Genomic DNA, 17,568 nt, shown 5'->3' with positions numbered 1-17,568 from the left:
TGCTGTTTTCTGGTTTCCATTTAAATGGTCGAACCTGCCTTCCACAATGCAGGCTCTGTATCATTTCTGTCTTGCGATACAGGCAATCCGCAACTTACAGCCACCATGGAGCCCAGTGTGATGACCCGTAGTGTAACACAAACGTAACAAAATCCAAAACGTCCTTTAATGCCTCCAACTTGGCCCCGCTGTTCAATAATTCTCAGTTGGAGATAAAACGTATTCAAAAACAGTCTTCAAAAGAAAGCAATGCAGTCCGAACTTAATGAGCAGATCGAGGTGAGATAAAAAAACCAAAACAAACTACAATGAAGGAATTTCCACAACAGACCAGGATAAGTAATTACTGCAAGGAGATAACCAGGTACAGTCTGTTGGAAGGACGCCAACTAAGATAACTTCAGCCCAAAATAACGCATTCTTTGCTTCTGGCAATGCTGTGTTTTTAACCGTCTCTCTTATATACCATTCTCCCCAGCTGCAACCAATGAGGGGGATCATGGCCGCTTCCTCTCTCATAAGCCAAGTTGTTTCCTTCTCCGTTCCTCCCTGCATGTCCTAGGATGAAGAGGGGATGGGCCTGGTTGCCCAGCCAGCCTCTGCCCTTCCCCAGCCTCCTCCACAACCTCCGGAGCCACACTTCCACTCCCTGTTGGCTGTTCCTCCTCTCCCTCAGAGTCAGTCTCCACCAGAGGCATGGCACCCAGGCCGCAAAGGACGGGAAGGGGGGGGAATTAATTGCACATCATTTCCATTTTTTTAAAATCAAGTTTTTTAGTTCAACCTACACACACAACCATACATTAACAGTGTGGCATCAATGTATCATACATTTTAGTACAAGCAGAGTTAATAATATCTCTTAATACACATATTCACATTAAGTCACCACTTCATTGCTTATTTTCAACATTTCAATATTCTCTCCTAACGTCAACCACCTTAAACATACCTTATAGTTTCATTGTTCAATTTCCTCCCCAATTTTATTTTTTAAATAAAAAAAATTCTCGTTTGGCTAGTGTGAATCCAGGTTTCCCATCTCAATACAAACGTGACCATAGTTACCTATTCATTTTATTTATGAAATATCATATCCCGTTATCCTTATTGGTATTAAATGTTAAACTTATCCAATTCCAGATCATGTTATAATTCATTTTTTCATTTTTTAATTCATTTTTTCTTAGGGTACTTACTCTCACATCTTATTTCACATTGTTATCTAAAATGTTTATCTCATTTCTATGTTCATTTCCCATATTACCTTTTTCTGTCACGTTTGCAATTTTAACAGTCCTTATTATATTAATTCAAATTTGTCGCCTTTGGTCGGTAATTCGAGCTAGCCACCTTCATTTTATATATTAAATCCATCCTTGTCAAGAGGCAAATGAGTTATCTCCCAATTGCAGCCGGTTGGCACAGCCCAAGTTCTCTGGAGTGGCCCGCCCTCTGCTGGCGGATCTGCGCATTTCAGCGCGGTAAAGGGTTGTTGTTGCTTTTTTGCCTTTTGTGAATAATTATTTGAGTTATTTTATTTACTAGCTCGAGACCCGTGCTTCACTACCAAACTACGTGGTGGGGCTTAGTTTTGGGGGAGGAAAATAAGGGGGAGGGGAAATTCTGCCTCTGCCTACCAGCATCCATTCGTATTCATCCGGCTAGTGTCCTGTCAGTGTGAGAGAGAGTTGAGGGCTGTTTGGAAACTGAAATAGTATTTGCTGTGTGAGCAAGGAGACAGCGAGGAGCCTGGGCGTGGCTTAGCTCAACTGTTCTGTGCTAAAAAGCTGTTTGGTGCTCTGAAACTGAAACTCCTCTGCTTGTGTTTTGCAGGTGGGGAGGGGGAGTAGAACTCCTTAGCATCAGAGCGTGTTGATAACAATAATATAGGAAATACTCTAAATGCTCTGATGGTCATTTCAAAAAAATCCTTTCTTAGTGAGCACCTAGAAGCCAAGAGGAACATAGGTGCCAAATTTTCAAGTTTGTAGGCTTTACGGTGCTGAAGATTTTGTGATGATGCGCAAGGAGTATTTTGCTTTTATATAGAGAGATTTAGCGCAAAGACATCAAACTCAATTTCACTGAGGGCCACATCAGGACTGGGTCTGACCTTGGAGGACCGGTGGCCATGGTGGGCATGATATGGACTGCACCTCCGCAGACATGGTTTTGATTAAACATATTAAAAAAATAGGCATACATTTCTGCAATTTTGGTTTTTCCAATACTTGATCTACTTGATCACCTTATGAGAGAGAGAAACTGACTCCATAGGTAGACTAGAATTATAAATTGTTGACATAGGCTATAGTAGCAGAATCCTGAAAGGTGAAATATTTTTATTTTTTTCTCCCTTTTATAACCTTCTGAAGCACCCCGGAGGCTCCATTTTGGGCGTGGTAGGTCTCCGGGAGCGCTCCAGAGGCCAAAAGTGGTTGCAGGGGGCGGCCCACATCCCACCTGCACCCCATCTTTGCTAGCAGAGGCACCTTTTGAGTTTGACATCCCCGATTTAGCCTAGAGTACACTAAGAGCAGCAGGAAACATACATAAAAGGAGTGCAAAGTAACACTAGGGCACATGCAGGATGAAAATATATTAGTCAGTTTGCTGGATAGATTGCAGCTTTTCTCTCATTGCACAACGTGCCAAAAAAAAAACCCGTTGCAAATCTCCTTCCAGTTCAGAGCAAATTTATGGACTTTGCAACCTGCGCTTCCCTGGGTTCCCACGTGCAAACTGGCAGTGCAAACTGGCAGCGGCTTCACACACAGGCACACAAACGCACGCAGGCCCTCGAAGTCGACTTCAGGAAGCTAAAATTGTGCAGCAGACTTTAGCTTCCAACCGGGCCAGAAAAGGAGCCGCTGTAGCCGTTGGAACGGAAAGACACGGGAGTCACAAATAAGGAACGAGATTTGGCAGTTCCGCATCTGGATGCTCTCCCGAGCACCAATTCCACTTTTGAAAATAGGCACAGCTGCTTTAGAAAAGGCAGCTGCCCCCCGTAAATAACAACAAATAAAAGAAACTTTTATTCTGTTCGTCTAGCATCGCAGAATTTCACCCAAACCTCGTTTCTTTAACTCGCTCAGAAATGATTTTAAAAAAAGGCTGACCCCTGGATTCCAAGGGGGGGGACCGAGAGCCCCCTCCCCAGTGGGATTTTGATTCTGGATTTTGACCACGTGACCATGGGGATGCTACAATGGTCGTAAGTGTGGGACAGGGACAGGGGTGGGATTCTACCAGTTCGCACCTATTTGCTAGAACCGGTTGTTAACCTTCTAAGCAGTTGGGAGAAATTACTGGTCTAATCCTGTAAGGAAGGCAGGAAGGAAACATTCTGGAGTTGCTTACAGAAACTGCCTCTCCGTTAACCCTTATTCCATTCTTGGCAGGACTAGACTTCCTGTCTCAGGAACTTCTCTGGAGTTTCTTTTTCCCTCCTTTGCTGGTAATTTGCTTGTGTGGAGTGACCAATTACAATGGCACTGAAAAAGTGACTTGACCATTTTTCACACTTACGACTGTTGCAGCATCCCCACAGTCACGAGAGGCCAAGCGAGGAGAGGCGTGCCTCGATATGAGTGATATTGACTTGGCCACGCCCAGCCAATAACATGACCACCAAGCCACGTCCACCACCTAAGCCATGCCCACAGACCCGGTTGTTGAAAGGCCTTTGCAAGGAGCTCCGCATCAGCTCTCCAACTTCTTTGCGCTCGGCCGTTCTACCTTGTCAGGCTGTTGTTCCTACACCCAAGTCCCATCTCGAGGTTGCCCGAGGCTTTCTCTTCCAAACAGTGTCAAAAGGCAGCTCCGTCCGAGGGGGGGGGGGAGAAGAAGGAAGAGAGAGGTACCCACGACGACCCACTTCCACCCTCCTCCTCCTCCTCTTCCTCCTCCTCCAAGGCGCTAGCCCTTTAAGAGGAGGCGGGAAGCATGCGCGCTGACGCCAGGCGTTGAACGAGGCGGGCGGGCGGCTCCTTTCGGGCGTCCGCGCCCTTTTCCTATTCCGGGACCCACGAGCTGTGCGAGCGGGGCGGCCGATCCCACGCGGCCAGGGACTTGGGCAGCTTTATCCACCGCCGCCCCGCGACCCCCGCCCGAGGACTGACCAGCGGGGCCGGGCTGCGCTCGGGTCTGCCCGGAGCCGGGCTTGGGAAAGGGCGAGCGGAGCCGCCGATGACTTTGCAGCCGGCCGGAGGGGGGGCAGCAGCAGCGGCAGCAGCGGCGGCATCGCCCACCGGGGCGGGGCGGGGCGGGGGGGTTTTCCGCGTGGAACGTTGAGGGGCCGCTTCGCTTTGTGACGCCGCCGCGGAAAGTTTCCCCACGTTCCAAAGGCGCCTTTGATCTGCGCCCCCCGCCCGCCCGCCGGGAGAAAGTCAGCCCGGTTGGGACCCCCGCCCACCTCTCGGCTCCGTCCGCCGGGCCGCGCGCCCCCCCCGCCGCCTCCTCTTTGCTTCCCAGGTGAGTGCTTGGGGGGGGGAGACCCTGGGAAGGGAGGGGAGGGGTCCTCTTAAGGCGTGTCCCCGCCCCCCCAGGGGTCCTTTTTCCTCCTCTCTCTCCCACCCACCTTCCCCACTCTTCATCTGCCCCCCCCCGGGGGAGGGGGCGCGCGTCGCCCCTCAAAACCTTACAAACCCGGCTCTAAGGCAAGACGCGTGTCCAGCCGGGTCGCGCGAACGCAGCCTGAGTTGGCGGGGCGCGGCCGGGGTTGGGAGGAGAGGGAAGGAAGGAAGGGGGAAAGAGAAGGAGGGAAGGAGAGAGAAGGAGGGAAAGAGAGAGAAGGAAGGAAGGGGAAAGAGAAGGAGGGAAGGAGAGAGAAGGAGGGAAGGAGAGAGAGAAGGAAGGAAGGGGGAAAGAGAAGGAAAGAAGGAGGGAAGGAGAGAGAAGGAAGGAAGGGGGAAAGAAGGAGGGAAGGAGAGAGAAGGAAGGAAGGGGGAAAGAAGGAGGAAGGAGAGAGAAGGAAGGAAGGGGGAAAGAGAAGGAAAGAAGGAGAGGGAAGGAAGGAAGGGGGAAAGAAGGAGGGAAGGAGAGAGAAGGAAGGAAGGGGGAAAGAGAAGGAAAGAAGGAGAGGGAAGGAAGGAAGGGGAAAGAGAAGGAAGGAAGGGGAAAGAGGAGGGGAGGAGAGAAGGAGGGGAGGTGAGAGAGGGGAGGAAGGGGAAAGAAGGGGAGGGAAGGAGAGAGAAGGAAGGAAGGGGAAAGAGAAGGAGGGAAGGTGAGAGAGGGAAGGAAGGGGAAAGAAAGGGAGGGAAGGAAGGAAGGAGAGAGGGATGGGGCAGAGGGAGGGAGGGAGGGAGGGGAAAGAGGGAAGGAGAGGGGGAGAGAGGAGCCCACCCGCCCGCCGCTTTTCCCTTTGCCATCCCGAGTTCAAGCGAGAGGGAGCCTCTGTGGGGACCCCCCCCCAAAAAAAGGGGGGCTTGGGAAAGCCTCTCGGGAGAAGTTGGAGGTCAAAGGCAGGACGGGCGGGGGGGGGGGCGAGGCCGAGAAGGCGAAGCGGGGCCCTCGCTCCGCCCTCCCGGCTGGGAAGAGGTGGGCAAACTCGGGGAGGGGAAGATTTTTCACCCCGAAACACCCACCCAGCCCGGGCACCGCCTTCCCGCGGGGAGCTTGGGGTGGATCTCGGATTTGAATTAAAACTGCCGTTCCCGGGCGAGGCGGCGCAGGCGGGCAGGCGGGCGAGGGCTGAAGCGGCAGACACGTGTTGGGAGCCGGAAGCGCGGTGCGTCCTTGTCCCGCGCGTCAAAGGGTGTGTGTGTGTGTGTGTGTGTGTGTGTGTGTGTGTGTGTATCGGGGGTAAAACTGGCGGAGAAAGGCCTTCGGGTCCGGATTGGGGGGGACGGGACGGGACGGGGCGGATTTGCGGTCTGTGGGGCGGAGGAGCCCCGAACTTCCCCTCCCGGCTCGCTTCCTTTCTGGGAAACACGGTTGCAGTTTCTTCTTCTTCTTCTTCTTCTTCTTTTGCACGGTTGCATTTTTGTCCCCGGCTCTTTCGGGGGCGAAGTTCATTTCGGGGCAGTCGGGAAGGGGGAGGGGAGGCGTTGGGTCTTTTACCCGGGTTGGTGTATTTGCAAACGGCCTCTGGAGCAAAATCTCTGAAATCTCTTTCTCTCCTTCTCTTTTTTTCCAGAAGCAAAGTTTCTTTTTTCCAGAAGCAAAATCTCTCTTTTCTTTCTGGAGCAAAATCGCTTTTCTTTCTTTCTTTTTCCTGGAGCAAAATCTCTATTTTCCTCTTTTTCCCCAGAAGCAAAATCTCTCTTTTCTTTCTGGAGCAAAATCTCTTTTTTCCTCAGTAGCAAAATCTCTTTTCCTCTCTTTTCTTCCTGGAGCAAAATCTCCTTCCTTCCTTCCTTCCTTCCTTCCTTCCTTTCTTTCTTTTTCTTTCTTTCTTTCTTTCTTTCTTTCTTTCTTTCTTTCTTTCTTTCTTTCTTTTTCCTGGAGCAAATCTCTTATTTTCCTCTTTTTTCCTCAGTAGCAAAATCTCTTTTCCTCTCTTTTCTTCCTGGAGCAAAATCTCCTTCCTTCCTTCCTTCCTTCCTTCCTTCCTTCCTTCCTTCCTTCCTTTCTTTCTTCTTTTTTCCTGTAGCAAAATCTCTATTTTCCTCTTTTTCCCCCAGGAGCAAAATCTCCTTTTCCTCTCTTTTCTTTCTGGAGCAAAATCTCTTTTCTTTCTTTCTTTTTCCAGGAGCACAATCTCTATTTTCCCCTCTCTTTTTCCTGGAGCAAAATCTCTTATTTTCCTCCTTTTCCCAGGAGCAAAATCTCTCTTCCTCTCTTTGGAAGTACAGTAACAAATTACCCTTCCTTTTTGGGGGTGGGGGTGGGTGGGGTATAAATCCATGCCTCTCTATCCAGGGTCATTTCACTCTGGCCCAAGGACAGCCTGGCAACAGCTCCTTAAAACCCAGGACTGAGATTTCCTCTGGGTCAGAACGCCCCTGTTCTCTCTCTCTCTCTCTCCCCCAATTTGAAAAAGGTTCCTTAATTCAGGGGGGGCTCCAACTTTGCCAACTTTTAAGACCGGTGGACTTCAACTCCCAGGGTTCCTCAGCTAACATAACTGGAGGAGGAATTCTGGGAGTGGAAGTCCACCAGTCTTCAAGCGGCCAAGGTTGAGGGGGGGCTCCTGCTTGTGGATCTGGGCCTGCAGGCTTCAGCCACCCAGGAGCGGGGGGGGAAGGGTGCTCTCCCCCTCCAAGACAAGGCAAGGCAAAAAAGCTTCCAGGTCTTTTATGTGATTCTGCGCACTTCCTCTGGGCCAGGCTGCCAAAGAAGAAGGAGAAGAAAGAGAAGCAGGTGTTGGGACAACTTGTGAAGGCTGCTATTTGGGGAAGGTGGAGCAAGTTGGCAAAGTTTTTGAAAAGTTGGGTGTTTCCTCCTCTTGGAAATGGTTGGGTGCTCCAAGACTTTTGGGTGTTTTTTTTTTTTTGCTCTATTTCTTTCTTCCTCCCCAGCTTCAAAAAGGTGAAGAAACACTGTGTGAGTGTGTGTGTGTGTGTGTGTGTGAGAGAGAGAGAGAGAGAGAGAGAGAGAGAAGAGATTTGCCCATCTGGCTCTCCATTTAGGTAGCCACCCTCCCTTTTTTCCTCCTTCCTTCCCTTCCTTTCTCCCTCTCATCTTTCTCCTCTCCCCTCTTCCTCTCCTTTCCTTCCTTCCTCTTCTTCCTTCCCTCCCTCCCTATCCCTTTCTTTTCCTTTCCTTTCCTTCTTTCCTTTACTCCCTCCCTGTTGCTTTCTTTTCCATTTCTTCCCTTTCTTTCTACCTTTGCTTTCTCCCTTCCATCCATCCATCCTCCTCTTCTTCCTTTCCTCCCTTGTCTCTTTTTTTCCCCTTTTCTTTCCTTCGACCTTCTCTTTCCTTTTCTCCTTCCTTCCTTCCTTCCTTCCCTTCCTTTTCCTCCCTCCCTCCCTCCCTCCCACTTTTCAGTCTTTCAAACTTGGCATATCCCATCCAGGAACAGTCTCGGATGAAGAGAAAGAAAGGTGACTTGGGGGAGTTTTTCCACCTGTGAAACCTGGTGGGTCAGGTGGCCTGGAGGAGGTGGAGGTGGTGGCAGTTGGGGGGGACACTCCCCACGGGAAAGTGAGGGTGTCAGGAAGGACGGCGAGAACTTCAGCGACGCATAAATTGAAACGAAAGGGAGTGAAGCCCCGAAATGAGGGTCTGAAATGAGCTTCCGGATGGAAGCTGGAAACTCACCTTGGAAGCTGGTTTCGTTTCACCTTTTTGCTCTCCCTGTGGGATTTTGGGCCTTCCCTGCACAGGTGAATGGAAGGTCATTGAGTATCATCCGTCTTTCTTTTTACTCGGGGTTGAAAAAACAGGAGGGGGGGCAGCAAGATTAGCCAAGAAGTTTTGGGAGAACTTCAAAAGGGGCAGCCAACCGTCCGGCTCACGATGGGGTGAAAGGCCCTCCTAGCCGAGATCCAGGAAATCTCAGTCCTGGGTTTTAAAGAGCCCTCGCCAGCCCGTCCTTGAGCCAGAGTGAAATGACCCTGGATAGGGGCACTAATTTATCCCCCCCACCCCCCCAAAAGGAAGGCCTAGGGAGGGTTTGAAGGAAATTTGTTATTACACTTCCAAAAGAGAGAGATTTTGCTCCTGGAAAAAAAAAGAGAGTAGGATGAAGAGGCAGGATTATTATTAATTTTTTCTTTTCTTTTGGCCAAGGTCAGCTCCTTGCTCACCTGTAGAACAAGGCCTGCCTCGCCCCCCCCTTTCTCCAACCTAACCAAGGTGACTAATAATGCAGATCTCTGGAAGGGAGGAGCCGCGCTTGGCAGTGTCTGTCATTGTGGTTTTTGGGTGTCTGCTTCTAAAAATGTGACCTTCGGATTTTTTTTTATTTTTTTATTTTAGTTGTGGAGGAGGAGGAGGGGGCCCCCGAGGGGGGGTTGGGCCGCCTTGTCTGAGAATGTTCCGGAGCTCGTGTGCGTCCTGCACGTAACTTCCTCTGTGTGTGTATGTGTGTGTGACTTTCTCTGAGATGGGAGGGCCTGTGAACTCAGGATGGGAGGAAGGAGAAAGATTTGGGTGGCAAGGGAGCGGGTGTACGGACAGTCCTCTACTTATGACAGTTCCTTTAGCGTCCATCCCAATGCCGCTGGTGCGCCTGTTTTTCCACAGTTTTAACCATGTCTGTAGCCTCCCCGCAATCAAAACTCGAAATGCTTGGCAACGGGTTCAGACTTACGCCCGTGGTGGCGTCCCTGGGGTGAGGGGAAATCCCCTTTTGTGACTTTCAAAAGCCAACAGGGAAGAAACCAGATTCACTCCACCACCGGGTTACTGACTTCCAAAAATTTGGGGGCTTGGCCACTGACTTGTCCTTACGACCATTGCTCAGCGGTGGAATGCTCCCGGTTTGCACGGTTCCACCGAACCGGTAGTAAAAAAATGGTCTCCCACAAAGAAGAGAAAAGCATAGGATCGGCCTTCTCAACCTGCCCCTGCACTTATCTCTCCTTTATCCTCTCTGCTGAGTGACGCGGCAGGGCCTCAGCTGGTGTGGAGAAAGCTGCACGCCAGCGTTAGGTGCACATGTATTACATGTGCGTCAGTGGTGGGATTCAATCTTTTTTTTACTACCGGTTCTGTGGGTGTGGCTAGGTGGGCGTGGCCATGTGATTGTGTGGGTGTGGCTTTTTTGCAGCAAACCCCCCCCCCCCTGTTTTTTAGGCCTTCCTGGCCTCAGGAGCCTCGGGGGGGGCATTTTGAAGAAAAAAAACAGAGCATAGGAGTGGCACACAGCACCCCTCTATGCTCTGTTTTGGGGCCTTTTGGGCCTCGGAGGAGCCTCCTGGGTGGCATTTTTGCCCCCAGGAAGCTTCCCTGGGGTCCAGGAAGACAAAAAATGGAAGGATGTGCCCCCTCCCTCCATTTTTTGACTTCCTGGCCCTCAGGGAAGCCTCCTGGGTGAACCAGGAAGAAGAAAGAGGAATCCCGGCACAGCTGATCATAGGAACAGCTGATCATAGGAACAGCTGATCATAGGAACAGCTGATAGTCGGGAGGGGGAAAAAGAAAAGAAATACCTTAAGGACTGACTGGGCAGGTGAGCATTGGGTGGGTGGGGCAAGTGAGCGAGCGGTGACCAGGTTGCGGGTGTGGCCACCCATGCCAAATCCTTGCTACCGGTTCTCCTGAACCGGTGCAAACCGGCTGAATACCACCACTGGTGTGCGTGCCCAAGTGCGATCACCAAACCGGTTGTGGAACAGGTAGGAACCCCACTGTTGCCGTTGCTGTCTCCCGAGATCACGCGATCCCCTTTTGCGACCTTGTCCACTTGGGGAAGCCCAGATTCGCTCGACCGCCGGGTGACTTAACTTAATCGAACGGCAGCGATTCGCTTAACCGACCGTGGCCAGGAATGTTCGTTAACGTGGGGCAGAACTCCCTTTTGAACAAAATGCCTGGCTTAACAAGGTAGATTTGTGGCTCCGTGCTGGTCGTAGGTTGAGAACTACCTGTAAGGAGTAACTCGGCAAGATTTATGCTGGAAAGAGCGGGTGGGTAATCCGTGCCTTTTCCAAATTCATCGTCCCGCCCGTTGAATCACAGGAGGAGAACTAATTGCAAAGGATGACTAATTGCAATGCAAATATGCAGGTGTCACCTGAATTGCGGCCTGGGAAAAACTTGGTCTGCAGGCTTTTCTTTGGGGGGGCGGCGGCAGGAAAAGGGTTTTGAAAAACCCAGAAACGCAAGATGGGCGTGGCATCCAGGCTTCAGGTTTTCTTTTCCTGCCTCCAGAAGGAAACCTGCTTGCTCCTTTTATAAAAGGCCCTGGGGACAGGCGGTCCTCGTCGTAACGCCCGCAACTGAGCCAAGAGTTTATGTTGCTAAGCGAGAAATCTGCTCAGGGAGCCCATTTTTCTTGCCACTTTGTGTGTATGGGTGTGTGTGTGTATGTGTATATATATGTGTGTATGTATATGTGTGTGTGTGTGTATATATATGTATGTGTGTATGTGTTTGTGTGTATATCTCTGTGTATATATGTATATAATATATATTAAACATTTTGAATACAGTGTATTGTCAGGGCATTTTATTTACAGAAAACAAAAGAATATGAACACATACTAATAATAATTATAGTGTAACAGAATAATAGATTTCTCTTTGTATTAGCTTATTTGTAGTTCTGTTGGTTATACTGGCATATTTATAATTATAAACCATCTTTTATATTTAGTTCATACATAGCAATTATCTTCCTTCTAATTTCCACCTCTTATCTCTAACCGCTTGCAAAATCTATTCCATGTTAAGTAATATTCTGGTGTCATCTTTGTTCTTTATTTTTAATGTCAATCTATCCATCTCTGCAGCATCTAATGTTTTCTGAATTGCATTGCTACATTTCTTAAATGAATTAGTTTGGTTTGTGGATCGCCCATGTAGGCCAACTCAAAATACAGAGTCCGAAAACACAAATGACGACTAAAACCTACAAAAGCCGTTTAAAACGCAATTGGAATGTAAATACAATAATTTTAATATACTGGTAACCTACAAAAGCCGTTTAAAACGCAATTGGAATGTAAATACAATAATTTTAATATATTGGTAACTAAAAGGAGGTGATAAAAGGAGGCTTTTTTCAGTGGCGTCGTAACATTGAACAATCACTAAACGAAACCGTTGTGAGTCAAGGACTACCTGTTAACACAGTTGTTAAGTGAATCCAGCTTCCTTGTTGACTTTGCTCATCAGATGGTCGCAAAAGGGGATCACGGAACACTGTGACCGTTGTAAATACGAGTCACTTGCTAAGCGACTGAATTTTGATCTGTTGGGCATAGTGCAATGGGCATAAGTGTGAAAAACTGTCCTAGGTCAGCAGTTTTTTCTGTTGTAACTTTGATCGGTCACTAATGAACTGTTGCAAGTCGAGGACTGGCTGTATTCCTTTTTTGAGGTTGCTTTCCTGGAGGACGGTATATATTTATTGTGGCCCTGCTTTGCCTGTTGATCGTTTGATTCAGGAGTCGGCAACCTGTGGCTCTGGAGCCGCATGTGGCTCTTTCAACTCTCTGCTGTGGATCCCTGTCGCTGCGATGCTGCACCAGGAGGAGACTCTATGGTGGGGGAACTGGACTTCCAGTCGGCTCCAGAATTGAATGGGAGGCTTCTGCTTAGGACCTTTGTGGCTCTTTGAGTGTTTAAGGTTGTCGACCCCTGGTTTGCTGGATGAAAAGGGAGAGATCCAGCTAGTCCTTGACTTACAACCATTCTGTCAGGATTCCAGAAATCGCCCTACTGAAATCATGATTCTCGAGCCAAACTTCAAAAAACTTCATTAGAGGCGAGCAACACACTGGCACTGCCCTGTATGAAACCAACTCTAGCCTACGTCATTTGCAGTCCCCTGGGACCCTGTTTCCCCCCCCCCCCCCTCTGGGTGTGTCATAAATCAGACTCTCCAATTGAGCATGTTCACGGGCTGGGTGTCATCAATCACGTTCTTCAATTACTTAGGGCCGTTGTTCACACTTAACGCCCGTTTCAGCAGTCCCCAGAATCATGGCTGGTTCATACTTATGACTGTTGCAGTGCCCCGGCGTTGTGTGATCCCCGTTTTGTGACCTTCTGAACAAGCAAACCCACTCCATGGGGAAACTAGATTCAACTTCACCACTTGCCTTCCTAGTTGAACAGTTGTGTTGACTCGCTTAATGGCAAGGAGAAGAAAGGTCGTAAAATGGGGCAAAGCTCAATGTCTTGCTTAGCGGTGGAAATTTGGGGCTCCATTAGGGTCATAAATTGAGGACTAAACTGTATTCTTTTAAAAAGTAAAATGAAGTTGTTTTAAGATCCTCCAATTTCTCTTTGAGTTTGGGAAGGATGAGTTCTGAATGTGAAACAGGAGTATAAAAAGAATCTATGGACAGTAATATAATATTACAATATAATAAAAAATATAATGTAATGTAATATAATGTAATGTAATATAATATAATAATATAAGCCATACTAGCAGCATGGGGCCTTGGTACCTCCCTGAATGTTATGGGCTTTCATTCATTCATTCATTCATTCCTGATATGCTGCCTTCACTTTGGCACCATTAACCGAATAAAAAGAGTTGGAAGGGACCTTTAAGGTCTTCTAGTCCAGCCCCCTGCTCATGCAGAACTGTCACTTCAGATGAAGGGTTGTCCAACCTCCTCTTAAATTATCTTCCTGCACTAAGTCTCCCTGGCTGAATGGGGGGCTTGGGGTTGGAAGGAAGGACAGACTTTTCCAGTCGACACGAAAGGATCCTCCCTTGTTGCCTGGGGAAAGAATAAATAAAATAAATATTGTGCTTGCCGTAGGGCGACTCTGCTTGGCTCAGTTTTGCTTGGCAACTGCCCACCCTGCTGTGGCTCTGCTCAGGTGAGAAACAGGGTGGTGACCAGGTAAGGGGCGCGTGGGAGATTTGGCCAGGGGTGTGGGGGAAGAGGATTTCGTTAAGACTTAACATTAGGTACATTATTTCTTTAGAATTAGAATTATTAGAAGTCTTTTATTGGCCAGGTGTGATTGGACACAGAAGGAATTTGTCTTGGTGCAAATGCTCTCAGGGTACATAAAAGAAAAGATAACATTCGTCAAGAATCATAAGGCACAAATAATAATAATAATAATAATAATAATAATAATAATAATAATAAGGGAGGGAGGGAAGAGGGAGGGAGATAGGAAGGAAGGAATAGAAATCTTTATTGGCCAAGTGGGATTGGACACACACGGAATTTGTCTTGGTGCAAATACTTTTCGTATACATAAAAGAAAAGGTACATTCATTAAGAGTCAAGAATCATCAGGTCCAACACTTAATGATAGTCATAGGGTACAATAAGCAATCAAATCATACTAGGAAACAGTCAGTATAAATTGTAAGGATACAAGTGACAAAGTTACAGTCATACAGTCACAAGTGGGAGGGGATGGGTGATAAGGAGCGATGAGAAGATTAATAGTTTGATTGTATCTCTATTGTATCTGCAAATTCCCAGTGGAAAGAATTCCAGTGTATACTCAATAATTTCACCCATTTCCTCTAACCAACTCTGAATTTTGTGCCAGAAACCCTGGGCTTTCCTACAACTCCACTACCTATGATAATTTTCCTGCCCTTACTGTGTTGTCAATCACTTTCTCTCTCTCTCTCCCCCCTCTCCCTTTCCCCCTTTTCCCCCTCCAGTCTTGTATGGCCTGGGTGGTCCTCGCCTGCAGCCATGGGGAAGATGCTATCCAAGATCTTTGGTAACAAGGAGATGCGGATCTTGATGTTGGGCTTGGACGCCGCCGGCAAAACCACCATCCTTTACAAGCTGAAGCTGGGCCAGCCCGTCACCACCATCCCCACCGTGGGGTTCAACGTGGAGACGGTCACCTACAAGAACGTCAAGTTCAACGTGTGGGACGTGGGCGGACAGGACAAGATCCGTCCCCTCTGGAGACACTACTACACCGGTACCCAAGGGTTGATCTTCGTGGTGGACTGCGCCGATCGGGATCGGATCGACGAGGGCCGGCAGGAGCTTCATCGCATTATCAATGACCGCGAGATGAGGGACGCCATCATCCTGGTCTTTGCCAACAAGCAGGACCTGCCGGACGCCATGAAGCCTCACGAAATCCAGGAGAAACTGGGGCTCACGCGCATTCGGGATAGGAATTGGTACGTCCAGCCGTCGTGCGCAACGTCGGGGGAAGGACTCTATGAAGGCTTAATGTGGCTTACCTCTAACTACAAGTCGTAATTGCAGAGCCGGAGAGCTGACTCGACAACAGGGCATGTGCGCCACACCTCCCTAACCGACGAGTTCTTCAAGCTTCCCTTCTCTTCTCGACCCCGCTTTTCTCTTCGACTCTTCCCCCAACTCCTGGCACAGAGGCCTCTCCATCCATGGGGAGAAGATCTGGTTGCTTCGCTCTCTTGGAAGAGGCCTTGATTTCGATGGATGGAAAAAAATGGAGGGGAGGGGATCCTTTGGTCCCCACCTTCATGGATCCATAGCTACCTACCTGCACCCCTTTGGGACATTTGCCTCCTCTCCCAGCCCTCTGAACTCAGGTGTCTTCCGAATGAGTCACGTCTTAAGCCAAAGGGAAGACCCTCGTGAAAGAGAGTTGGCTGGGACCAAGTCCAGGAGCTCTGTGTTGACTTGGGGGGTGGTTTCCCTTCCTCCTCACCCCCGGCCCACCTTTTAAAGGTGCGGGGAAGCTTGGCCCTTCCAAGGAACTTGATTTTGCGCTGCCGTGGCCTCTTGGAAGCCATCTCTTCCCGCCTGGGCGCCTACAAGGTTGGCAGAGAGTCGAGCCACCGAGCTCAGAAAGGTGCTGCGTTGGCAGGCCGAGCTTGGCGGGGATGGGAACTCTTTGTTGGAACAGTTTCCTTCCTCTTGGTGTTGCTTCTTCCAGTATGTCTGCCCGGGAACGCCCTTGTCTCGCGGCTCGCCTCTCTTCTGACCTGTTCCACCTGCTTGGAAGGCGACGAGGACAGGCATGCCTAAGCGCCCGACCAAACCCGTTTGCCCAGGAGAGTGGAAGCCGCCGTTCTGTGGAGGCTGTCTTGTCCCCAGGATTCCCGGCCTACAGATCTGGCAAGGGTTCCTCCCTGTAAACCCGGGGACGTTCCCAACTCAAGAAGGACCACAACGGGGTGTGTGTGTGTGTGTGTGAGTGTCTGTCACATTCCTCGACCGGCTCCATTTACGAATCCAAACTCTGTTCCCCTGTCGACGATGAGAACCTCCCTCCCGATCTCCCAACCTTCCTGGGGTGGCCATCTTTGGACTACAAAGCCTGTAAAGGCCACCCAGTTTCCACAGTACGACGGGGCTCAAAACCTGGTGAATGGGAGCCAAGGCCCCTCCTTGGAAATTTACCTCTCTTTGCTCATATATGTGTGTGTGTGTGGGGAGGCTATGTATTCACATGCCCTCCAGCTGTGATACGGGACATTAGTTCTTGAGAACAAAATGTGCTTTTATCATTCAGATCCAAGCGGTGGGTATAAATCCTCCTTTTTAAAAAAATAATAATAATATTGTACTGATATGATTAATGGGGGCCGGGGGGCAGAGATCTCATTTCCAGCACCTTAGATTGTGTGGCCTTCAGTACGGATCAGTGGTTGGTTGGTTGTTTTTTCCAATCGCGGGTGGACAATTTCTCTTTCCCTTTTTAAAAAAAAAAAACCCTTCTATTTTAAAAACGGGGGGCTTTATGGGCTCCCAAATTAGTCCACTGAGGAATTGGGGAGCGTCGCAAGTTGTGGAGAATCTCGGTTCCCTCCTCCAATTTTCAAGCATGTCTCGTTGCACGGAAGAGGGCTTGCAACGTTTTTTCAATTCCACCCTTCCATTTCATCCAGATCTTCTCGTCCCTGGCAATCGTACGATGCATGATTCCCATCCTAATCCTGACCAGCTTGGATTGGGAAGCCTTTGGGGTAGGGCGGAGAGAGAAGCTGGAATGAGAAAGCAGGAAGGAATAATTTCTTTCTTTTTTTTTTCTTCTGCTAGAGAACTGTGGCCGTGCTAGCCCTGGAGGAAGAGGGAGGGGGCAGGAAATTAGGTTGCACTTTCTGCCGGCAGTTTTCCACTGCTGCTTGCACGCTGGGTGTGAACTGGATCAGATGTGACTCAACCGGCTGCTTGCTGGAGCTTTCTCAGTTGCGCTGAGCCAGTGTAAAATGTTCTGTTCAGCCGTCTTCCTGTCCCTCTGCTCTCCGCTGAGCTCCTTCTGGATTTCCAAAAGCCCAGGAATAATATTATACAGTCCCTGCCCCACACAAAAAAAAAAGGGGGAGAGGGAGGCCAGAATAGGGTGATCTAAGCTCCTTCTGGATATATGTATGTATGTGTATATATATATATATATATATGGATCTTTGGTTGTTCGGGTTTTCTCCCGCGTAAGATTCGAAGTACAACCAAAGATCCACATACAAATACCCGCGAGAACCTCAGAAAACAAACATATATGGTATTCAGCTTTGTTTCGGGTATTTTCCCACGTCATTATAGTTGTGCTTTTAAAGTTGTAGCAACGTTTCGGCAGAATCTCATCTGCCATCATCAGGCTTCTGGAGAAAAGAGAAAATACCCGAACAAAGCTGAATACCATACATGTAAGTACCCGCGAAAACTTAAGAAAACATATATATACATATCTATATATAGATTATATAGAGAGATATATAGATATAGATATAAAATTTTAAAAGATTTTAAAAGATTTTTTTTTTTAAATTAAAGTGTTTTAAGAAATTTAACAATGGATTTAAGGGGAAAATTAAAAAAAAACCAGGCAGAAGTTTGATCATCTGGTTCGGGAGGCCATTTTGACTTTTTTGACCTGCAGAGGCTCCTGAAAGCCTGGAATCCTTTCTTCCCCCCCCCTTTCTCACCGTTTGGAAATAGAGAGAGTGTGTGTGTGTGAAGGAGTTCTTTGATCTTGATTTCTTTTCTGGTTGTTTCCTTCCAAAGCTCACAATGGCTCCGAATATTCAGAAATATCTTTTGATTTGGAGAATCTGTAGCAGGTTGTGTT

General features: G+C 48.6%; 1 protein-coding gene across 2 annotated transcripts; it reads left to right on the top strand.

Moving 5' to 3' along the window:
* The first annotated feature begins 4,066 nt into the window (after positions 1-4,066).
* LOC113446030 (ADP-ribosylation factor 6-like) lies at positions 4,067-15,974 on the top strand. Of its 2 annotated transcripts, none has more exons than XM_026715457.2 (2): positions 4,067-4,479; positions 14,210-15,974. In XM_026715457.2, the coding sequence occupies exon 2, from the start codon at positions 14,244-14,246 to the stop codon at positions 14,769-14,771; it is 528 nt and encodes a 175-aa protein (XP_026571242.1). In that variant the 5' UTR covers positions 4,067-4,479; positions 14,210-14,243; the 3' UTR covers positions 14,772-15,974. The 2 variants fall into 2 exon arrangements, with proteins under 2 accessions (XP_026571242.1, XP_026571244.1); XM_026715459.2 differs by lacking the exon at positions 4,067-4,479 and adding an exon at positions 5,667-5,734.
* The last annotated feature ends 1,594 nt before the right edge of the window (positions 15,975-17,568 follow it).

This window comes from Pseudonaja textilis, chromosome 10, assembly GCF_049901715.1.
Source record: "Pseudonaja textilis isolate UNSWEBS1 chromosome 10, rPseTex1.2, whole genome shotgun sequence".
NCBI lineage: Eukaryota > Metazoa > Chordata > Lepidosauria > Squamata > Elapidae > Pseudonaja > Pseudonaja textilis.
Note: the sequence above shows the minus strand (reverse complement) of the source record. Positions and strands in the feature narration are given on the sequence as shown.